Genomic DNA, 24,057 nt, shown 5'->3' with positions numbered 1-24,057 from the left:
ACGCTGAAGGGCTCATACCCCAAACGTTCGTGCGGTAATAAAAATGTCAATTGAAGTTTATTTCCCAGAGTGCTGTCCTATTTCTGTTCTTTGAATAACGTGGTAATAACACATTAATAAATCGGCCTATAACAGCTCTTACTCTGCAGGCTGAAGCGTTCTGAGCTGCCCTCCTCCACAGGGGTCACCAGCTTCATCCGCAAACTAAGTTTCCCATCAGCCCCTTCGGCCGTGTCCTCGCCACTCTCCCCCGCCGTGATTTCGCTGGTCGCCATCTCCGTGGAAACGTCACCCACCGCCGCGGACTTCTCAGAGAAGGAAGTCATGTCTGAGGAAAACAAAAAGAGCCGACGACCACCACGATGTAATCTGGCTCAGATTAGAGCCTCTCTGGGCGATTCTACTAGTAAACCATGATATTGGAATAATGAGGTGAGGTGACTGGGAGAACAACTGTGTTAATGTAAAGGAGGTGGGTGCGACAAAGAGAGAGAGTATGTGTGTGTGTGTGTACCTGAGTGGGTGAATCGGAGAGAGAGGGTGAGTTTGTGTTGATGTATGAGGGCGAGTGAGTGTGAGGGCGAGTGTGTGTGTGTGGGATAGAGAGTGAGTGTGAAGTGATGTGTGAGACTATATAGGTTCGTGGTTAGAATACTTTGCTTCAGTTCACATGGTAAAGCTGGCTATGGAGAGAGCCAGTTGATAGTATTTCTTGAGGGGGAGGAACCCACCAATCGGAGTGCTGTGTCTCGGTGTCTGCTTCAATTGGCTGATCAGAGGGGGAGTGGCACTCACAGGAGGGCCAATCAGCTCGCCTTCTTTGGGGAGAGTGAAGTGGAATGGAATCTCTGCAGAGGACAAATATTAATACAAACAAAAACCATTACAATCTCTGAACAGACTGAAATGACGACAGGCTTATATAGTCCTGGTAACCCAATGGATTTACTGCAGGGACAAAACACTTTGAATTCAATAGAGTTGGCTGAGTTTTTCATCACCGCCTTCCCTTCATGGCCACTGATCTGAAGGGACTAGGACACATGAAAGCAACTAGATGAAAACCTATCAAGTCTTTCAGCTATCAGTGGTCAGCAAGCAAGCACATGGGGAGGTCTACTTATTTATTGAATCACTTCAACAGCTGTTAAATCAATAAGCAAAAATACACGTTTTTGAACAACCCCCCCATCCCAAACATACCCCTGGTGACCCACCCCATCCCAAACATACCCCTGGTGTTCCCCACCACCCCATCCCAAACATACCCCTGGTGACCCACCCCATCCCAAACATACCCCTGGTGACCCACCCCATCCCAAACATACCCCTGGTGTTCCCCACCACCCCATCCTAAACATACCCCTGGTGACCCACCCCATCCCAAACATACCCCTGGTGACCCACCCCATCCCAAACATACCCCTGGTGACCCACCCCATCCCAAACATACCCCTGGTGACCCACCCCATCCCAAACATACCCCTGGTGACCCACCCCATCCCAAACATACCCCTGGTGACCCACCCCATCCCAAACATACCCCTGGTGTTCCACCCCATCCCAAACATACCCCTGGTGACCCACCCCATCCCAAACATACCCCTGGTGTTCCCCACCACCCCATCCCAAACATACCCCTGGTGTTCCCCACCACCCCATCCCAAACATACCCCTGGTGTTCCCCACCACCCCATCCCAAACATACCCCTGGTGTTCCCCACCACCTCATCCTAAACATACCCCTGGTGTTCCCCACCACCCCCATCCCAAACATACCCCTGGTGTTCCCCACCACCCCATCCTAAACATACCCCTGGTGTTCCCCACCACCCCATCCTAAATATACCCCTGGTGTTCCACCTCATCCCAAACATACCCCTGGTGTTCCCCACCACCCCATCCTAAACATACCCCTGGTGTTCCCCACCACCCCATCCTAAACATACCCCTGGTGTTCCCCACCACCTCATCCTAAACATACCCCTGGTGTTCCCCACCACCTCATCCTAAACATACCCCTGGTGTTCCCCACCACCTCATCCTAAACATACCCCTGGTGTTCCCCACCACCTCATCCTAAACATACCCCTGGTGTTCCCCACCACCTCATCCTAAACATACCCCTGGTGTTCCCCACCACCCCATCCTAAACATACCCCTGGTGTTCCCCACCACCCCATCCTAAACATACCCCTGGTGTTCCCCACCACCCCATCCTAAACATACCCCTGGTGTTCCACCTCATCCCAAACATACCCCTGGTGACCCACCCCATCTCAAACATACCCCTGGTGTTCCCCACCACCCCAAACATACCCCTGGTGTTCCCCACCACCCCATCCTAAACATACCCCTGGTGTTCCCCACCACCCCATCCTAAACATACCCCTGGTGACCCACCCCATCTCAAACATACCCCTGGTGTTCCCCACCACCCCATCCTAAACATACCCCTGGTGTTCCCCACCACCCCATCCTAAACATACCCCTGGTGACCCACCCCATCTCAAACATACCCCTGGTGTTCCACCTCATCCCAAACATACCCCTGGTGTTCCACCTCATCCCAAACATACCCCTCGTGCCCCCCTACCCCCCCCCCATCTCAAACATACCCCTGGTGACCCCCCCAACCCCCCCATCTCAAACATACCCCTGGTGACCCCCCCAACCCCCCGTCTCAAACATACCCCTCGTGCCCCCCTACCCCCCCATCCCAAACATACCCCTGGTGACCCCCCCCATCTCAAACATACCCCTGGTGACCCCCCCAACCCCCCATCTCAAACATACCCCTGGTGACCCCCCCAACCCCCCCATCTCAAACATACCCCTGGTGACCCCCCCAACCCCCCCCCCATCTCAAACATACCCCTGGTGACCCCCCCAACCCCCCCATCTCAAACATACCCCTGGTGATCCCCCCAACCCCCCCATCTCAAACATACCCCTCGTGCCCCCCAACCCCCCCATCTCAAACATACCCCTGGTGACCCCCCCAACCCCCCCATCTCAAACATACCCCTCGTGCCCCCCTACCCCCCCATCCCAAACATACCCCTGGTGTTCCCCCCCAACCCCCCCCATCTCAAACATACCCCTGGTGACCCCCCCAACCCCCCCATCTCAAACATACCCCTCGTGCCCCCCTACCCCCCCATCCCAAACATACCCCTGGTGTTCCCCCCAACCCCCCCATCTCAAACATACCCCTCGTGCCCCCCTACCCCCCCATCCCAAACATACCCCTGGTGTTCCCCCCCTACCCCCCCATCCCAAACATACCCCTGGTGACCCCCCCAACCCCCCATCTCAAACATACCCCTGGTGACCCCCCCAACCCCCCCATCTCAAACATACCCCTGGTGACCCCCCCAACCCCCCATCTCAAACATACCCCTGGTGACCCCCCCAACCCCCCATCTCAAACATACCCCTGGTGACCCCCCCATCTCAAACATACCCCTGGTGACCCCCCCAACCCCCCCATCTCAAACATACCCCTGGTGACCCCCCCAACCCCCCCCATCTCAAACATACCCCTGGTGACCCCCCCAACCCCCCCCATCTCAAACATACCCCTGGTGACCCCCCCAACCCCCCCATCTCAAACATACCCCTGGTGACCCCCCCAACCCCCCATCTCAAACATACCCCTGGTGACCCCCCACCCCCATCTCAAACATACCCCTGGTGACCCCCCCAACCCCCCATCTCAAACATACCCCTGGTGACCCCCCCAACCCCCCATCTCAAACATACCCCTGGTGACCCCCCCAACCCCCCCCATCTCAAACATACCCCTGGTGACCCCCCCAACCCCCCCATCTCAAACATACCCCTGGTGACCCCCCCAACCCCCCATCTCAAACATACCCCTGGTGACCCCCCAACCCCCATCTCAAACATACCCCTGGTGACCCCCCCAACCCCCCATCTCAAACATACCCCTGGTGACCCCCCCAACCCCCCCCATCTCAAACATACCCCTGGTGACCCCCCCAACCCCCCATCTCAAACATACCCCTGGTGACCCCCCCAACCCCCCCATCTCAAACATACCCCTGGTGACCCCCCAACCCCCCATCTCAAACATACCCCTGGTGACCCCCCCAACCCCCCCCATCTCAAACATACCCCTGGTGACCCCCCCAACCCCCCCATCTCAAACATACCCCTGGTGACCCCCCCAACCCCCCATCTCAAACATACCCCTGGTGACCCCCCCAACCCCCCATCTCAAACATACCCCTGGTGACCCCCCCCAACCCCCCCCATCTCAAACATACCCCTGGTGACCCCCCCCAACCCCCCCCATCTCAAACATACCCCTGGTGACCCCCCCCAACCCCCCCCCATCTCAAACATACCCCTGGTGACCCCCCCCAACCCCCCCCATCTCAAACATACCCCTGGTGACCCCCCCCAACCCCCCCCATCTCAAACATACCCCTGGTGACCCCCCCCAACCCCCCCCATCTCAAACATACCCCTGGTGACCCCCCCCAACCCCCCCATCTCAAACATACCCCTGGTGACCCCCCCCAACCCCCCCATCTCAAACATACCCCTGGTGTTCCCCCCCAACCCCCCCATCTCAAACATACCCCTGGTGTTCCCCCCCAACCCCCCCATCTCAAACATACCCCTGGTGAACCCCCCAACCCCCCCATCCCAAACATACCCCTGGTGTTCCCCCCCTACCCCCCATCCCAAACATACCCCTGGTGACCCCCCCATCCCCCCATCTCAAACATACCCCTGGACCCCCCCCCTATCCCCCCCATCTCAAACATACCCCTGGTGTTCCCCCCCAACCCCCCATCTCAAACATACCCCTGGTGACCCCCCCAACCCCCAACCTCAACCTACACACAATATATTGGACAAAAACAAACTTCTATCTACTTCATGGATTCTTAATAGTCTTTCCTCGTTTCCTTGTGTCCTCGCTCCTCAAAACGCATTGGAGGTGGGGGAAGAAGGTCTGAGGTTCCTCCCCTCTGATCTTTTCCTACAATGTGTTTTGAGAAGGAAAGAAAGAAGAGAGGACACAAGGAATCAAGGAAATGCTATTGAGTCACCCGATATCTCCACAGGCATCTAGGCCTCTCACCTCCAGAGCTGTCACTGAGGCTCTTGTCTCGGAGCCCCTCTGCTTCCCTAGACCCTTCCTTTTCAACCTGGGCAAGTCCAATTGGTACCAGCTGGGTGTCCTTCAGCTGTGACCCTGTGCCATTGGGCGACACTGACCCCCGCCGGCTTGCCACTGGCTGAGACGTGCCCATGTTCGACGGCAACTTCCCTTCCTTCTCCAGTAGCTGGGAGCTCCTCTCGCTCTCCTCCAGCACAATGATGCTGCTGCAGCTCTCCTCCTCTCCTCCTCCTCCCTCGCGCCTGGAGTGCGAGACAGAGAACTTCCCTCTTTTTTCCTCCTCTTCTTCCTCCATGGGCTCTGGAGAAAGCACCTGGCTCTGAGAGAGAGACAGATAGAAGCCTGAGCCCTCGGGCCCCAACGTGCTGTCCTGCTGCTTCTCTCCCCCCTCCTCCATCCCTTCTTCCTCCTCTTCTTCATCTGCTTTGTTTTTCTCCTTTGGGCTGTTGGTAGCAGTGCCTCCACGCTCCTGCGATAAAGACTGTATGGATTTAGACAGGTCCCGGTTTTTCTGTGAGCTCGTCGGGCTTCCCACTCCCCCTCCTGCTTCTCCTACTTCTCTCCTTCCTCCTCCATCTCTTCTGGAGTCTACACAAACACCTGGACTCGGCGAGAGAGCCTTCACTGAGCCCACGTGAGACATCTGTGAGAAAACAGACTGGGATTGAGACTGAGACAGGGAGGCCAAACTACAGGGAGCGCTATTCGAGGAAGAAGGCGTCTCCTGCACACAGCTGCTAGGGGTGAATAAGTCTATGGTTTCAAGCTTCTGTTGGGAGGAGGGAGAGGGGGAAGAGGCCTTGGCATCCTGCTTCTGAGAACTATCTGTTTTGGTCACATTGATACCATCGTCACCTATATTCACGTTGCGTACATTCAAGGTTGTCTGTTTGTGCGTGTCAGACTTCTGTGAAGTGTTACATTCCTCTCTCCTGGTACTTTCCCCGCTAGTCTTCAGCAAGTCAGGCACCTGAGGAACTTTTGGCAAAATAGCAGGTGTTTTTGGGTCGGAGGGGACCCCGTTACTTTCCCTCTTCTGGCTGTTACGTGAAATCACAGAGTCACTGGTGTCTATCTGTAGGGGTCCGTCCAGACCTTCTATCTGTGTAGCCTGACTGTCCTCCTCGACATCCTTCCCCCCAGCCTGCATGGAAGCCTGCTGGGCCAGACTACAGCTCTGAGTATTCACAGACAGCTCCAGTTGGAAAGAATCAGTCACAGAGTGTTCTCGGTCAGTTGTTGTGGGTGCTTTGGACTGGGCGGGTGCAACGGCCATCTTGGGTGAGCTTGAATCCAGTGCTGTGGGTTGGGATGATGATGATGTCACTTTCCTGCTGTGCGTCTCTTGTGGAGCTATGCTACTGCTTCCAGCCTCTTGACTCTGGGTTGGGACAAATACATCCTTTGGAAAGGGACAAAGAAGAAACTAAATTGATGGTGTTTTATGAACCTATAGGACTCAACCTGATTGAATAATGAGATTCTTGATCATCATAATAAACCAACATAATCCATAATAAGGGAAGAATAAAGAGAGATAAGGGTAGGTCCCTGGTCTCCATTTATGTGGTACCATGTGGCTCAGTTGGTAGAGCATGGCACTTGCAATGCCAGGGTTGTGGGTTCAATTGCCACGAGGGGACTAGTAGGAAAAAAAGTAGGAAAATGTATGCACTCAATACTGTAAGTCACTCTGGACAAGTGTGTCTGCTAAACGACTAGAATTTTTATAAAAAAATATATGGATATAGTTACATTCAAAGGTGAGAGTTGTGTACTGAAAAACGTAAAGACATCATTCTTGCCTAATACTTTCTAAAAGTATATACTAATCATACTATTTAGAACAAACTGTTTTGTAAAAACATACGCCGTAAGCAACACATAACATACTGTGTGTCAGACTTTATTGAGGAAACATGTGGTTGTTCCACCTAGCTATCTTAAGATGAATCCACTAACTGTATGTCACTCTGGACAAGAGCATCTGCTAAATGACTAAACTGTCAAAAAATAATACTAGGCTCATGCATACTGAGAAGACGTCATCTAATGCACAATTTGGTTGTTCCCCACCATTCTTTCATTTTGGTACAGCCCAAACCCTTACATGATTATCAGCTGTTGTCAAACACACATTGGTCTGAGTTCCTACTATATGAAAAGCCATGCGTATGACATCCAGGCATTTAAAGCAAACTACACTTTAGAAATTACTCATTATAAAACATGATATTTTTCACATTCCCAAACAGCCTACTATTTAGTACGCAAAAACGGGTAACCGGACACGGCCATTGAGTTCAGTGCTAATTGAATCTATTTTTCCCCCACTATCTGGTCAATGGATTAAAGATACATACATGAGAGAACTCAGGCTGGGTAGGCAGAGAGAGGGTCCTCTCCAACACAAAACCTGGGGAGTTCTGGGATACTGGGGTGGATGCCGAGGGGTGTGACTTAGGAGCTGGGTCCATGTCCATTGGCTCCTCCTCCTTGCCATCCGATTGGTCCTCCGGAGGCATAGACGTGTCCATTGGTTCGTCGGCACCTGCGGGGTTACCAGAAGTCTATCACTGAGTTCTATTTTTCAGAATAGACACTAAAACAACTGACATGTCAACTGGATATAAGAAAGTTTAGTTACCCAGTTCATTTTCTTGTCCTGTCGGTGAATTGGGGACAATAAAAGGTGTTTGGCTCAAATTTTCCTGGGTGGGTGCTACAAAGTCAACAGAGTTCCTATAGGAAGAGAAGGCAAAGATGAATGCAACAATCATTCTTCCTCTGATGAGGACAAAACAGAATCGCTGGTTGTGTTCGGTAGGGACAAAACATTTTGAAATGGTAAAGTACTACCTCAACTTGACCAATTGGAACACAGTTTTTCCTATTGAACACAACCCAGGCCAACCCAAACAACAGGGCAACTACTCCAGGGATGCAAACTCGTGAGGGCCCAAAAAGGTGACACTTTTTTGTTGCACTGAAACATGCAAAAAAAAAATCCCTGCCAGGGGGAAATGCAGGTTAACTAATTAAAAACAACAAAGAATATGATCTACATGATCAGTATAAATATTGCACTTGGGGAAAAAAACTTCTTAAAGTAGAAATAAAATGAAACAAACAGGCATTATATATTTACTCTATTATAGTGGCCAATATATACATCGATCAAGTGGACAAGGCTAAGTGTGCAAAAATAATGTTCACCGAGTAAAAAAAAATATAATCCTCCCTCACTCACACACGTGTTACTATCAAGTTCAACACAACAAAAACATTATCTTTGGGCTACACTGTACATTATTACATTGTACACTTTCTGCCTGTGGACATCTGTTCTACAATGTGCCAGCAAAAGTGAGAGAGGGAAAGTGTGCAGTGTTCCTTTCACCTCTATATTCACCTCTATTTTCATTCTGAAAATTAACCACATACTGTAAAGGGGAAACATTCGTTAACATTTCACACAGATTGCCAGGGTCCAGTAAGCAACTAACGCGTTATAATTTGAGGAACGGCAAGGAGTCGAATATCAGTTAATACTATAGCGAATTGGTTAGGTTACTAATGTTAGCTAGCTAACGTTAGCGGTCTGACTTTATTAGCAAGCTAATTTTCATACCACAAACTCAATTACTTGATCAGATGAGTTGGCTAATGTTGCTCGATATTTCTCTGGCTAGTGTTGGTAAAGTAGGGGTAGAGCTTTAAAACACAGAAGTGCATTATGGGTAACGTAGTAAGTTGACTTTCGGTTTTGAATGCAATTGTGTGTGACAGGGATGTAGCCGGACTGTTTTGCTCCGTTTGCCCACTATTTTATTTTGTCATTCGGACTACCTCAAATGATGTACAAGTTTTAATAAAAGCTAACTGCTTCAGTAGAATTCCAGGCTAACTCGTCATTAGCAGAGGATAAGATCCCCAAATGTGGAAATGACCCCAGAGCATCCATAAATTGCACTGGTTGGAGCTAGCAAGTGAAGGCTCCCTGAGCCGTCCTGACTACGGTCTGGAGGGGAGGCAAGAAAGGTAACACTAGCTAACGGATAATTCGATCCAGCTAGCAAGATACATAACAATACTAATACTTGTTCCACCACACTTTCTCCCTCACTTCAAACTTTCCAAATGCCAGTTGTTTTTCGGTTACAGCTCATGAAGTACGCTTCATCACCTTCTCACCACCGTCTCCGTGGTCAGGCTTCTCGCCTAACGTCACCTCTTCGTTCTCGTTCAGGGGACGCGCTGCTGTAACTGACGCGCTGCCTTTCCAGAGCGCGCGCTGATGCTGTAACTAGTAAATTGGTTGTCTCTTCTTTCTTCAGTCGCGTGCTGCGCTGCATTCTGTTGTTATGTAAACGATTGGCTGAGCCTTGGATACAGCCAGTATTGCTCCAAACGCGCATCACTCGATCGTTACAGCCAGTAGTGATCCAACCCCCCAAACTTTTCTTAACGGATCTACATGATTCACGGACTAGTTTGCATCCCTGCAACTCAGTGGGAGTGTGCAGTATAGTGTTGATGTGAGAGAGGTCTTACTGAGAGAGGCTCTCCTGCACCAGGGTGCCCTGCCCAGAGAGGTGCAGCAGACGCAGGGTGTGGGCGGGGGTCAGGGTGGGCACGCCTTCGTTCTCTGGCTCTGACATTGTGCTGTCCACCCCTGTGCCTAGAGAGAGAGAACTCCATTATCATCTGTTAATTCTGTGATCAATTGTTCATGTCAACTGTTGATAACAGTTGTGACTGCTCGCCTTCAAATAGTTTTGTGAACAACAGACTACACTTGTTTTAACCACTTCCAACAAGAGCTGCTCGAACTGGAGAAGTACTGTAAGCCCTGGCAGTATCTGTCTATAACACAGACAGATAGTTTGGATGGGTGGATAGATGAATGGCCCACCTGTCTTGTCAGTGTTGAAGAGGTCCTCCTGAGAGGACAGCAGCTCAGAGTCGTCCCCTTTGGGATCCTGGTCCTCGGAGGCCTGCAGGCCCTGGGAGTGGAGCAAAGCCTGGACACTCAGTTCCCGGCCGGCACAACCCAGGGGCTCCGACGAGCTGCTAGAGCTCACCTCAGACCTGGGGCAAGAACCAGACACTTTATTAAACTAATGCACAATTCCAAATCAACGCTTAGACCTTTTATTTACTTCTGGAGATCTGAGAGAAGTTGATGTTTAAAGCAATATGGTGAAAATTCCACCTAGCCTATTGGGCAAGTTAGACTAATTACCATATTGCTTACATCTATCAAATCTTCCCAGAGCTCCACAGGTGCATAAGATATCGTCTAGGAGTCGATTTGGGATTGAGCAACAGAACTAGCATGTGTAAATCTGTGAGGTATGGATCGATCATTTTTGGGCCGAATCCTAGCTTTATAAAATGACTACCAATGTCCCACTAACATCAATGTGTGATTCACGTGAATCTTCCAATTAAGGTGTGCACTTTTCATGTTCAGATTCAGCCCTTCTTATTAAAAGGCCCAATGCAGCCGTTTTTTATCTCAATATCTAATAATTTCTGGGTAACAATTAAGTATCTTACTGTGAATGTTTTCAATTAAAATGGTCAAAAGAAACAAAAATAGCTTATTAGAAAAAAGCTATTTCCCAGCTAGGACTGTCGGGGAGGGGAAAACTGAAAACTAGCTGTTAATGGCAGAGAGGTTTGGAACTCTTATTGGTCTATTAACTAATTAACCGCCTGGTGATGTCACCAGGCAGATGAAAACTCCATCCCACCAAAACAAGCAGAAATTTCAGACGGCCTTTTCAAACAACTCTTACGCAAAAAGGGCATTATCATAATTTTTACAATTTCAGTACTATTCAAACCAGATAATGATGAAATATATATAAAACACAGGAAATCATATTTTTGACTGCACTGGACCTTTAAAGCTTGACTCTCGAGCCCTTGTGGTACATGGAGGCTTTATGACTAAATATGATCTTGTAGGTATGCATCCTACCGATGGATATTCTCACCTCTTGGATTTGCTGTCCTGACTGCCTGAAGGCAAGCCCCTGGTTGTGTTCTTCTGTTCACCTGGTGACAACAAAACAATGACAAGCCAACAAAATATGTTTCACTTTGGTCAAGATTTCAACTGGGTCCAATTCACTGTAGCAAAACATTTTGCAACGGAAAATAAAAATAGGTCTGTGTTCTTATTCTTCATGAACATGTTCAGAGTCATATTCATTAGGCACACTGTATCAAAACATTTTGCAACAGAAAATGAAATAAAAGCTAATTTCTTACTGGACAAGTTCAGGTAGTCCCTTTCCGTTTTCCTCAGAAGTTCAGTTTGTTGCCTAATGAATACGACCCAGGTAGTACCACCCTGTTTCTCCCAGTTTAAAATGGTTTTCCACCTACTAAACATGACCATGGACTCAAGAGAAGTAAAGATAATTTAGTATTGTTACCTGGCTTGTTGTGTCTCTGGCTGTCTGTCTGGGCAGCAGTAGGGCCCTCCTCCTCCTGACTGTTCCCCACCACTTCACCCAGACCCTGGCTCTCAGAAAGCTCCAGAAAATCAAACTTGGACACTCCTCCTAAATTACACACAACATAAACATGCACAGCTCAAAATCATGATTCATGAAATGCAATACTGATCTGGTGATGACGAAAAAGTGGCACAGCCTAAAAATAATGTTTCCAACAAGAGCATCGATGGAGCATTTCAAAACTTACACAGCTACAGTATATTATCTCAGAGACATGTCTCAGATGGTTGTTTCTTTCTCTGTTAAAAACTGCCCATACCTTCAGACTGGGCGCAGTGTGTAGTGGAGTCCGCCCCAGACTCCGTGGCCATGTCTTCTGTAACACACCTGATGGTTTCAGGGATCAAGATGTCAACGTAAAGCAGACTATTGCTGATTTCCAAACCGACCCCTAGCCTGCCCCCTACAACCTAGCTACCTCTGTAGATTGGAGGTGATTGGAAAGATATAAGAGTTATAGAGTGATCTTGCCTTCTGATTGGCTAGGTGGAAATGTCACCATATTGCGTCCACCTATCCAATCCTCTCAGATCTACAGGAGTGTCTAGGTAGTAGACAGGGGCCAGGGTCCATTTGGAATGCAGCATACTTCTCAAACATCTCAGCTGGCTGTCTCAATGCTCTTACAAACGCTTCAATTCACTGCATCTTGGTGACAATGTTATCCTAGTACCTACCTCCTTGTATTGGAGCAAACTTCTAGGACTTGACTTTCCTCCTGGTTGACTAAAGAAAATACATTCAATAGGTTTAAGACAGAATACAATGTCTGCTATGGGGAGACAAATGCTATCAACTGCTTTCAATGTTATCACAGAGAAACCAGCGCTATCAATAGGCTATATGCATGTTATTACTCTGATAATGGCTGCAATGGTTGAAACCAGAGTTTACATTTCACACTTACTATTTTCTGTGCCCTTAACTTAGCAGCCTGGAATTTTAGTGTTTCTGAGGGTACATTAGTTTGCTATAGGAGTGACCAACACCCCACTAAATGTTCCAAATCTATGTTTTTTTTTATTTATTTCACCTTTATTTAACCGGGTAGGCAAGTTGAGAACAAGTTCTCATTTACAATTGCGACCTGGCCAAGATAAAGCAAAGCAGTTCGACACATACAACAACAGTTACACATGGAGTAAAACAAACATACAGTCAATAATACAGTAGAAAAATAAGTCTATATACAATGTGAGCAAATGAGGTGAGAAGGGAGGTAAAGGCAAAAAAAGGCCACGGTGGCGAAGTAAATACAATATAGCAAGTAAAACACTGTAATGGTAGATTTGCAGTGGAAGCATGTGCAAAGTAGAGATTGAAATAATGTGGTGCAAAGGAGCAAAATAAATAAATACAGTAGGGGGAGAGGTAGTTGTTTGGGCTAAATTATAGATGGGCTATGTACAGGTGCAGTAATCTGTGAGCTGCTCTGACAGCTGGTGCTTAAAGCTAGTGAGGGAGATAAGTGTTTCCAGTTTGAGATTTTTGTAGTTCGTTCCAGTCATTGGCAGCAGAGAACTGGAAGGAGAGGCGGCTAAATGAAGAATTGGTTTTGGGGGTGACCAAAGAGATATACCTGCTGGAGCGCGTGCTACAGGTGGGTGCTGCTATGGTGACCAGCGAGCTGAGATAAGGGGGGACTTTACCTGGCAGGGTCTTGTAGATGACCTGGAGCCAGTGGGTTTGGCGACGAGTATGAAGCGAGGGCCAGCCAACGAGAGCGTACAGGTCGCAGTGGTGGGTAGTATATGGGGCTTTGGTGACAAAACAGATGGCACTGTGATAGACTGCATCCAATTTATTGAGTAGGGTATTGGAGGCTATTTTGTAAATGACATCGCCGAAGTCGAGGATCGGTAGGATGGTCAGTTTTACAAGGGTATGTTTGGCAGCATGAGTGAAGGATGCTTTGTTGCGAAATAGGAAGCCAATTCTAGATTTAACTTTGGATTGGAGATGTTTGATGTGAGTCTGGAAGGAGAGTTTACAGTCTAACCAGACACCTAGGTATTTGTAGTTGTCCACATATTCTAAGTCAGAACCGTCCAGAGTAGGGATGTTGGACGGGCGGGCAGGTGCAGGCAGCGATAGGTTGAAGAGCATGCATTTAGTTTTACTTGTATTTAAGAGCAATTGGAGGCCACGGAAGGAGAGTTGTATGGCATTGAAGCTCGTCTGGAGGGTTGTTAACACAGTGTCTAAAGAAGGGCCAGAAGTATACAGAATGGTGTCGTCTGCGTAGAGGTGGATCAGAGACTCACCAGCAGCAAGAGCGACATCATTGATGTATACAGAGAAGAGAGCGACATGTAAGCGACAGGGTTCGAACATGAGTTTCCTGCACACCATAAGAGTGCATTAGCCCACTAAAGAACCCAATGCAACTCTTCGGGTTCCAGGCAAGGATACTCATCACAGCAGTCACATACAGAGAACCACAGCTTCAAATGGTGAGGTGTCGTATGTATCAAACGTATCAGAGTAGGAGTGCTGATTTAGGATCAGTTTGGCCTTTTAGATCCCAGTGAATAGGATTACATGGAGAGGGGGGAACTGATCCTAGATCAGCACTCGTTCTCTGAGATGCCTTATACATACGGCCCCAGGTATCCAATCTCTGTCCTTTATGGTCATAGGTTGAGAGACCAACCTGGCCCGTTGTGATTGTTGTTCTGGACCCTCTCTGATTGGCTGTCTGTCTCGGAGTATCGGTTTCCTGCCGGAGAGGAGATCAGCTCCTGGGGAGAGAGAAGGCTGGATTCAGTGGCCCTGTTCATATTAGAACAACAGGCATCACTCCCTCCCATGAAGTAGGACAAGTACTGATCTGACATGACTGGATTATTTGATGAAAACCCTGCTGTCACCTATCCAATTGTGTCAGTATTGACTCCATGGCAGGTAGGATGGAGGGATGCATTTTAAATGGATTCAAATTGGGCCAAGTGATATTTTTTGCTCTTGACAACTGACTTGAGATCTGTTATCCCCACACTTCTAACATGAATGAATATGAGCTTCACAACAAAACCAGTCCTAGATCAATGGTAAAGACTTACAGAGGTAAGTAATGTCATGTCACAACCTAAGTTGATATGCCCCAAAGTTCCTTTGAGGTCATCGGACAACAAACTAAGGTAGCAGGAGGAACTTAGCCTGGGTGTCCGTCTGTTCCTGCTCTAAGGTAGTAGGAGGAACTTAGCCTGGGTGACAGTCTATTTCTGCTCTCTTGCTTGACAATGGAGTGGGCAAAAACAAACTGATCTGGTACCAGGCTAGGAGGAACTGACAAAAACAATACCCCTATTGTCTCCCCTCCCTGAATGACCGGAAAGCATATTACCGCCTCTCAAAAGATCTCTAGACCTTTATGTTATAGGATGCAACGTTAGTGTACTTGCCCTCTGAGTCGCTGGTTCAAGCCCTGCTCTGGCTGGCTGTCCTCGGGGGCTACTCTCCCAATTCCCATGCTGCAGTCAGAAATGACCATCTTTGCATAGAATTATGGACACATCAAGTGACATTGGTGCAAGTAGGGCAAAGTAATTCTACAGATGGGCAACCTCCTAAGCCCCCAGTCATATATATCCTATAGATATTTGAATCTAACGTTATGGATCATTTGGCACAGGTTTACTGTAACTGTAACCACAGTTGCTCCGCATAACAACAGTTGCTGGTTCAAGACCATCTTCACTCGTTACCTCCTGCTGTCTCTGCACCGTGCTACTCACCAGTACAGGGCTGTGGGAGGTGGCGGGCTGCAGGCTGGACAAGCGGCGGGCGAGCAAGGCGCGGTAGCTACTGTCCGGGTCGTCCTCCAGTGCCGCACTGTCGGGCTGGGAGTCCTCCACGATCAGGCACGGGTTCTCTGCATGGGGCAAACTCGAATCCAGGTCACTTCCGCTAGGATCCATCGGATTATGGCATGCAAGGACAGCAGGTAGCGTAGCTGCTGCGCCAAAACAAAGAACGAATGCAGATATTATAGGAACAACTGCCTGACTGTTAGGCAGAGATGATCAATATAATACAACTGAATCCATCCGTGTGGTGCCATGGACTTGCAGTCCCCTTTCCGATAAATAGCTAGTTAGAAGACTACAACAGAATTTGCTAGTCTAACTAGCTAGCTACCGGTAACGAGTTAGCCTAGCTACGTTTAGGAAGTGAGAGCACAACACATGACTGAGAGCAAAACGTTGAGCCAACTAGTTAGCTAGTCCATAAAAAAACAGCCATGCATAATATTGATTTACTTAGCTAGTGAGTTTGCTAAAAATTATATTTCATAATTACGATTGCAACCACAATTTGAGCTGGTGTCCTTTTGGCATAGTTAGCTACCTTGGCGGTCCAACAACTAGCCCAATAATTTCATTAGCCCATCCCCCTTTCTCCAAATTCGCGGTAAAACTACACATAAGGATGGTTATGATTGATCTGGGACGCTTCTGGCTCTGTCGTCATACCAAAACAGTTTGAGGCGCTTGCTGAGTAAAACATAAAACAGCAAAACTACTAGCTTCATACTCTACAGCTAGCTATATTTCACGAAATCGTAACATTTGTAAACAAGGCTGTATTGGCAGCAGAACTTCGAAATCGGAAACCCGTAAACGCATTCACAGGGGAAATATTTGGCATAAACATACTATAGCTTAGCTAGCTATCTAATGCTAGTTAGTTGACGTCGTTATCCAGAATTGAACAACTAACTACGGACCTTCAAAATGCAATGTTGTGTTTGGGGGTGCAAGGCCCAATATCGGAAAGGAGGAGGGTTAGGGTTTTTCCGATTCCCTACTGGAGAGAACGAAATTGCTCAAAGTCAGAGGAAAACTTGGATACAAATGGTGAAGAGAGAAGACCCCGAACCAGATCTGCCTTCCCGTGTGAGTGGTAAATTGGTACTCCAAATGGGAAACGACTGGCACCCTACTACCTCCTCTCGCATTTGTGGGAGGCACTTTGTTTTAAGTAAGTTGATGGTCAGTTCGTAGCCAGCAGATCCTACCCGCTTGCTTACAGCTACGCTAGGGTAGGACAGGCTTCCGGTGAAGATTAAGACAACTGAGGCGGGGTGGGGTATGGCTTGGAAAACATACCTCAATCCAGGGATGAGAAATGCGTTGTTCTCTGAATTGTCCCATTATCCCAACTGTTACAGAGAAGATTGAACAAATGCAACAAAAAAATAGCAGTTCAATCTTCTCTGTGTAACAGTTGGGATAATGGGATAATTCAGAGAACAACTAATTTCGCATCCCTGGATTGAGGTACATTATCCAAGCCATTTCTAATCTAAACAAGCCTGTCCGACTCTAGTGCAGCTGTAAGCAAGCTGGTCGATCTGCTGGCCAGTCAGTTTGATGCATTCCCTATGACAGTGGTTGGCTTCCCGACAATGATCTAGCAAGCTACAGAGTTTTCATGAAGGAAGTGATGTACGGTAAACTGTCGAAGACAGTTCACACAGGCAACTGCATAGAACACCACATTTCCAGTGCAATAATTTAAGTGTCTATCTGAAGAGACTGAAATCTAATTTGAGTTCATATTTCAGAGAAACCAAACCTACATCCGGACCACCCTGACTTTGCCCCATCCCTCTTCCTTCGCCCAGAGGACTATGCCTTGAGTCCTAACACAGCTCAGACAGAAGGGAAAAGAAACATGCAGAGCTATGACAGGGCAGTGAAGAAGAAGTGCCTTGACCTGAGTGAGGTTGGAGGTGCTGACCTGAGGGACAGTTATGCTGACACCACAGAAGAAACTGAAGAGCAGGACCTGGGCACCTGTGTATCGTGTGAGGTCCTGAGGAAGTCCTTAAATGATTTGCGGTCCAGGCATGATGCTCTGCAAGTCGAAGCTGTCAATCTCAGGATGGAGAGAGACTTTTACAAAGAGAACGCATCTCAATCCTCTCTCTTTGTTGACACCTTTACAGACCGAGACAATCAAACGCATACAGTGAGGGAAGTGCCAAGCATGGCTAAACAAAATGGTATGAACCAACAATGTACTGGGATGGTTGAGGAGCCATGTCTTATGGAGGTTGAGGGGCCATGTTCTGTGAAGGTTGAGGAGCTTTGTCCTGTGAAGGTTGAGGGGGACTATGATCAAGTGTTGATTAAGGAAGAGGAACAACAGGTCCAAATAGAACTTTGTAGCCCCTTGGCTAGTCAGGACAAAGTGACCCATGTCTCCCAGGATAAACCTACCCAGCATAACAACATCATGAAGGCTACCAGGTGACCATGTCTGTTAGCTCAGGATAAACCCATCCAGATAGTCAACACAATGTCACTCACTAGAGTGGTAGCCCCCAGGCCCCCAAGTCAGGTAACCAAGGATAAACCTATCCAGCTTACCAAAACCAACGACCAATGTTCAGTGAAGGTTGAGGAGTCATGTTTTGTGAAGGTTGAGGTGGACTATGATCAAATGTCAATTAAGGAAGCAGAGCAACAGGTCCAAATAGAAATCTGTAGCCCCTTGGCTAGTCAAGACAAAGTGACCAATGTCTCTCGCAGGCTGCCAATTCATGTCCCCAAGGATAAACCTATCCAGCTTGCCAAAGCCGTAGTAGAAAGCCACCTAATGACTAACCATCTGCCTGGCAGCCAAACCACTGCTGAGCCTTTGCAGAAGACTCCTCTGTCAGCTCAAAGGACACCTGTTGCAGGCAAACTAATTCAGAGAAGCATAACAGACACAGAGAGGGATGAGTTGCTTTGGCTGGGCTACATGAAGTGGAATGTGCATCTTCCTGTAAGCACAATTAGAACCGCACACAAGTTTCAGACGCCTAGGGCAACAGTGCAATACCTTCTACACGCGGTCTTCTCCCAATGTGAACTCGCCACCAGCAATCTCAAGGGCATTCCTGCACTGGGCCTTAACAAACTGGACCCGGACAAACTTTCTGCCATAAGACAGTTTGTCACCACCAAGTTTCGCCGTTTAGACATGCGTCAATGTGGTAAAGACTGGGTAAAGTGCCGGCGCCAGATAACCAGCATGCTCAGAAACATTCGGAAGGAGGACAGGAAGATGAGGGGGCTCTCAGGAAACCTTTGTATGATAGAGAAGGTGTTAACGGATCAGAGTTTGCCCAGTCAGCCATCGCCTCTCTCATTCCCCTCGATCTCCCAACAGCACACAGCTGCCTTCTACAGCCCAACAGAAGAAGAAGAGATCCTCTGTCTGGAGAGTTAGGTTACACAATATCTGTAATGATGTTTGCATTTTCTTGTAATAAACAGTTTGTTGGGAGTAAAAAATATAATATGACTGACAATGTATATTTTAACTTTGGTTGATGTATCGGCTACATGTGGTAGAGTGGAGCTTTGAAGGAGTGATGTGTGGATAGGGCACTGGGTTAGGTTACGGTTAGTCACAGGCTGTGTTCAATAGCAGTTGTATAGATGGGGTGAGTTACCCCCAGAATATGAAGTGCTTGAGACACTGGTAGAAAACCTAAATGCAATCCATCATTATAACATGGCACTCCAATCAGACCTGTCGGTGGCTATGAAATGGCCTCTTTTTCCTCATCTCCTTCCTGCTGGCTCTCCCAATTATGAGCACGTTAGAAGTGAATTCTTGCTGCCTCTCCCCCATTATGAACACGTTAGAAATGAATTCCTTCTGGTTCTCCCCATTATGAGCACATTAGAAGTGAATTCCTGCTGGCTCTCCCCATTATGAGCACATTAGAAGTGAACTCCTGCTGGCTCTCCCCATTATGAGCACGTTAGAAGTGAATTGCTGCTGGTTCTCCCCATTATGAGCACGTTAGAAGTGAATTCCTGCTGGCTCTCCCCATTATGAGCACATTAGAAGTGAATTCCTTCTGTCTCTCCCCGTTATGAGCATGTTAGAAGTGAATTCCTTCTGGCTCTCCCCATTATGAGCACGTTAGAAGTGAATTCCTGCTGGCTCTCCCCATTATGAGCACGTTAGAAGTGAATTCCTGCTGGCTCTCCCCATTATGAGCACGTTAGAAGTGAATTCCTTCTGGCTCTCCCCGTTATGAGCATGTTAGAAGTGAATTCCTTCTGGCTCTCCCCATTATGAGCACATTAGAAGTGAATTCCTTCTGGCTCTCCCCGTTATGAGCATGTTAGAAGTGAATTCCTTCTGGCTCTCCCCATTATGAGCACATTAGAAGTGAATTCCTGCTGGCTCTCCCCATTATGAGCACATTAGAAGTGAATTCCTGCTGGCTCTCCCCATTATGAGCACGTTAGAAGTGAATTCCTGCTGGCTCTCCCCATTATGAGCACGTTAGAAGTGAATTCCTGCTGGCTCTCCCCATTATGAGCATGTTAGAAGTGAATTCCTGCTGGCTCTCCCCATTATGAGCATGTTAGAAGTGAATTCCTGCTGGCTCTCCCCATTATGAGCACATTAGAAGTGAATTCCTGCTGGCTCTCCCCATTATGAGCACATTAGAAGTGAATTCCTGCTGGCTCTCCCCATTATGAGCACATTAGAAGTGAATTCCTGCTGGCTCTCCCCATTATGAGCACGTTAGAAGTGAATTCCTGCTGGCTCTCCCCATTATGAGCACGTTAGAAGTGAAACAAAAGGTGGATAGAGTCTTTCCATAAGGGAGCTGAAATAACTCATACACACCGTGTATGCCTGGAGTTCATTCACTCAGCCAGTTTTTTGGGGTAAAGATTGCCAACGTTTGCAGCTGGTGGCACCGTGGCAGCCCTGGCTATGTAAACTAAATCAATGTGTGGATTGCTGTCTCGCCTAACATGGACTTCTTTTCATTTAATTTCATGACATAGGTGAACTATCTTTTTAATCAAACCAGTCCCATGGATACTCAGGACTACTTTAACCTCCCTCTGTTTCTATGGTGACGCCACAATCTGTTCCTCACAAAAGTAGGGCATTAGAAAATATTTCTCATGCATCAGGACCCAGGACATTTAGCATTTAACTCTAACCAAGTATGTAATCAGCATGCAGTTGCTTACCTATGTGTGCCTAATGAAATCAATTGGATCAGATGTAGGATGGTACATTACGGTTACTGATAGTTTCCACTATATTATCTACTATCATCTACCCAGACATGGGCTGTGTCTGAAATGGCTAGGGAATAGGGTGCCATTTAAAATGCTGCCATAGGCACATTTTTATCTCATTCTAAGATAGGCCACAGAAAAGGGCTTGATGTTTGAATGTAGGAAAACGTTTTATACAAATTCCCACATCCTCAGTGAATTGACTGTGAAATGTCTCACTTATTTTTTGTCAGAGGACACCAAGTCCATTAGTGATGCTATGGCAACTATTTAAATAAGTATTTATAACAAAGTCTTTAGACTTGACATCTTAACACAGAGAACCTTGAGTCTAGTTGACCCACTGGCACTCTGAGTCTTCATAAACTACCTCAGCTGAGAAAGAACAGCATATGATCTTTCCCTTAGTGTAGCATGGGAATGAATAGCTTAGGCTGAGATAGTTTATTCAAATGATTAGATTTGTTTAAACGTGTATCTACATGCAGCACAGAAAGGTTATTTGACCCAGTACAACTCAATAGCAATCACAAGTAGGCTATCTTTGGCACATTATTGAGGCACCCATAATACACTCCTTCCCCCTGCAATGAAGACACATTTTGGGTTGTCCTTGGACAGCATGCAACCTCATGAGCTGATATTATTTATAGCCTAATTTCGTTGATAAACAATATATAATATATGCATAAAATGTTTAATCAAAATGTTTAAAATAAGCTAGCCGATACATAAATATGATTTTACTATTTTACTAAAAAATAAAAAACCGGAATAACAGCATTAGATCGTGCATACTTTTCTTCAAGCCCAACCCTAAACACAGCACCACTGATATGGAAATCATATGGCTATAGGCGACACATACGTACACGGTGCGGTGCATCGTGCTGGCGCGTCATATCGCCAAGCTGCCAGTTGAGTTGGAACCGAAAATATGAAATGCGCAGCAACTGGAGAACGAAAATCCAAACGCAAGACACTATTCTGAACCTGTCCTTGAACACAAACCAGTGACATTGATGCTCAAATAGTCCTATATGATGACACGTTTCCCCCCAAATGTATTAGACGCTAGAAAGTACAAACTATTGCTTTACCTGAAAAGTTGATTTTGTCTTTTGCAAGCAGAAAGTATGAGATTTGTATTGCCACCTTTACAGCAATACCGGTGCGCGTTGACTGCGTTCACATCTCTCTCTCTCTCTCGCCCCCCCTCCTCTCGTTTCCAGGAAGACAGGGTGTGGATACAGACACTACCACTTAAAGATGCAATGGCATTTTTAACATGTTGGCATAATTAGTGCATGTAGGTGCTGAGGTGCGCACACTCTTAGAAAAAAAGGTGCCATCTAGAACCTAAAAGGGGTATTCGACTGTCCCCATAGGAAAACACTTTGAAGAACCCTTTTTGGTTCGAGGTATAACCCTTTTGGGTTCAATCTAGAACCATTCCCACAGAGGGTTCTACCTGGAACAAAAAAGGGTTCTCCTATGTGGCCAGCCGAAGACCCCTTTTGGAACTATTTTTCTTCTAAAAGTGCAGGACAACACGTGTGTTATTTATTGTGGGACTGGGATTACTTTTAATAAATCTAAAATGTTGATCATGTAATTAAGTTAGGCTATATTTTCATCACTTTTGGCAAAGTGAGCATTAACAAAAATGTGCACTAAAATAATGAAAGTAGGGTAATGCTGTGGTTGGTTCTATACTGTGGTTGGTTCGATAACTATTTTGTACTGTCATTAGCTGTATGGTACAGGTTTATGGAATATCTAATCCAGAAGAAAATATGATGTAGCCTACTGGGACAGCCCAAGTTTGAGAATCCAATTTATTCAATGTATTTAGGCTGTCTGATTCATTGATTTTAGAATTGTAAAATCTAGGGTGCTCAACCAGGGGTACTAGGACCCTGGGGGTACTTGGCATATCCACAGAGGGTAATAGGACCCCTGGTGGTACTTGGCCTATCCACAGGGGGTACTTGAGGGATCTCACACAGTTCCAACTCCATCATCAAGTTCGCTGACGACACAACAGTAGTAGGCGTGATTACCAACAACAACGAGACAGCCAACAGGGAGGAGGTAGGCACTCTGACGGCATGGTGCCAGGTAAACAACCTCTCCCTCTATGTTAGCTGAACAAAGGAGCTGAGTGTGGACTTCAGGAGGAACCAGGCTGGACACGCCCCCATCCTCATCAACGGGTCCGCCGTGGAGACGGTTAATAACTTCAAATTCCTTGGCGTACATATCTCAGAGAAGGTCAAATGCTCTAACCGCATGGACACCGTGGTGAAGAAGGCACGACAGCAACTCTTCAACCTTAGGATGCTGAAGAAATGCGTCCTGTCCCTGAGGATCCTCACAGTGTTCTACATGAGCACCATCGAGAGCATACTGTCGGGCTATATCACAGTCTGGTACGGCAACTCTACCACCGCGGACCGCAAGACTTTTCAGAGGGTGATACGTGTAGCCGAACTCACCATTGGATGCACACTGCCTGCCCTACAGGACACCTACAACACCAGGTGTCGCAGAAAGGCTAAGAATATCACCAGCGACCCCAGCCATCCAAGCCATGCCCTGTTCTCCCCTCTTCAATCACTCAGACACGGGCAGTACAGGAGCATCATGACAAGGTGCACCTGTGTAATGATCATACTGTTTAATCAGCTTCTTGATATGCCACACCTGTCAGGTGGATGGATTATCTTGGCAAAGGAGAAATGCTCACTAACAGGGATGTAATCAAATTTGTGCACAACATTTTTGAGAAATAAGCTTTTTTTTTTTTTTTTTGCATATGGACAATTTCTGGGATCTTTTATTTCAGCTCATGAAACATGGGACCATGTTGCATTTATATTTTTGCTCAGTATATATTATAGATTTTTGTTATTATAATTTGTATTGTTTTTATTTCACTTGTTCCCCACACACCCTCAATGATCATGCTGCTGCTCCCCCTATGGTCATTCCTCACACCCCCTCAACAGTCTTTACTCTGCCGCCAACCCAGGGACATTTATTTATTCATCACTGCTACAGTTGTTATTATTATATAGTGCTATTTCTTTACTATTGTTTTTTTTTTTATTACCATTTGCGTTATTGTATTTCACTTAGTCCTGCATGTTGGAGCTCGAAGCATAAGATATTCACTGTACCCTGCCATCACACCTGTAACCCTGTACATGTGACTATTAAACACTCTGAATCTGAATCTGGATCATGAGACCATAGGTCTACTGGTAAAATGCACATGACGGGGTACTTCAGGGGTACTCCTGGCAGG

General features: G+C 47.1%; 2 protein-coding genes across 5 annotated transcripts in view; one reads left to right on the top strand and one right to left on the bottom strand.

Annotated features, from left to right (window-relative positions):
* Window positions 1-16,673, bottom strand: part of tp53bp1 (tumor protein p53 binding protein, 1) — a 39,299-nt gene extending 22,626 nt beyond the window's left edge. Inside the window, exons 1-14 of one of the 3 annotated variants that reach the window (XM_038994406.1) lie at window positions 16,421-16,673; window positions 15,429-15,649; window positions 14,345-14,432; window positions 12,369-12,417; window positions 11,951-12,018; window positions 11,608-11,736; window positions 11,164-11,224; window positions 10,074-10,249; window positions 9,713-9,839; window positions 7,806-7,900; window positions 7,522-7,709; window positions 5,120-6,560; window positions 732-848; window positions 143-328 (exon numbers count right to left, since the gene is read on the bottom strand). In XM_038994406.1, coding sequence (XP_038850334.1) covers window positions 143-328; window positions 732-848; window positions 5,120-6,560; window positions 7,522-7,709; window positions 7,806-7,900; window positions 9,713-9,839; window positions 10,074-10,249; window positions 11,164-11,224; window positions 11,608-11,736; window positions 11,951-12,018; window positions 12,369-12,417; window positions 14,345-14,432; window positions 15,429-15,611 — 2,908 coding nt within the window. In that variant the 5' untranslated portion in view covers window positions 15,612-15,649; window positions 16,421-16,673. Of the gene's footprint in view, window positions 1-142; window positions 329-731; window positions 849-5,119; window positions 6,561-7,521; window positions 7,710-7,805; window positions 7,901-9,712; window positions 9,840-10,073; window positions 10,250-11,163; window positions 11,225-11,607; window positions 11,737-11,950; window positions 12,019-12,368; window positions 12,418-14,344; window positions 14,433-15,428; window positions 16,304-16,420 lie in introns of those variants that run through there. The other 2 variants (XM_038994414.1, XM_038994402.1) reach the window with 2 other exon arrangements.
* LOC120048617 lies at window positions 15,457-18,975 on the top strand. Of its 2 annotated transcripts, none has more exons than XM_038994721.1 (2): window positions 15,457-16,674; window positions 17,261-18,573. In XM_038994721.1, the coding sequence occupies exons 1-2, from the start codon at window positions 16,428-16,430 to the stop codon at window positions 17,950-17,952; spliced, it is 939 nt and encodes a 312-aa protein (XP_038850649.1). In that variant the 5' UTR covers window positions 15,457-16,427; the 3' UTR covers window positions 17,953-18,573. The 2 variants fall into 2 exon arrangements, with proteins under 2 accessions (XP_038850649.1, XP_038850654.1); XM_038994726.1 differs by having other exon boundaries at window positions 15,465-16,589; window positions 17,261-18,975.
* The last annotated feature ends 5,082 nt before the right edge of the window (window positions 18,976-24,057 follow it).

Source organism: Salvelinus namaycush, chromosome 1 (genome assembly GCF_016432855.1).
Source record: "Salvelinus namaycush isolate Seneca chromosome 1, SaNama_1.0, whole genome shotgun sequence".
NCBI classification, from domain to species: Eukaryota; Metazoa; Chordata; class Actinopteri; order Salmoniformes; family Salmonidae; genus Salvelinus; species Salvelinus namaycush.
The sequence above is the reverse complement of the archived record's forward strand: the minus strand, read 5'-3'. Positions and strand labels throughout refer to the sequence as shown.

Excerpts from the sequence above, each read along its gene's own strand:
- LOC120048617 (XM_038994721.1), top strand. The coding sequence starts at position 16,428 with ATGCAATGTTGTGTTTGGGGGTGCAAGGCCCAATATCGGAAAGGAGGA. Across the intron at positions 16,675-17,260 it reads TGGGAGGCACTTTGTTTTAA|AGAAACCAAACCTACATCCG; the intron begins GTAAGTTGATGG and ends TTCATATTTCAG.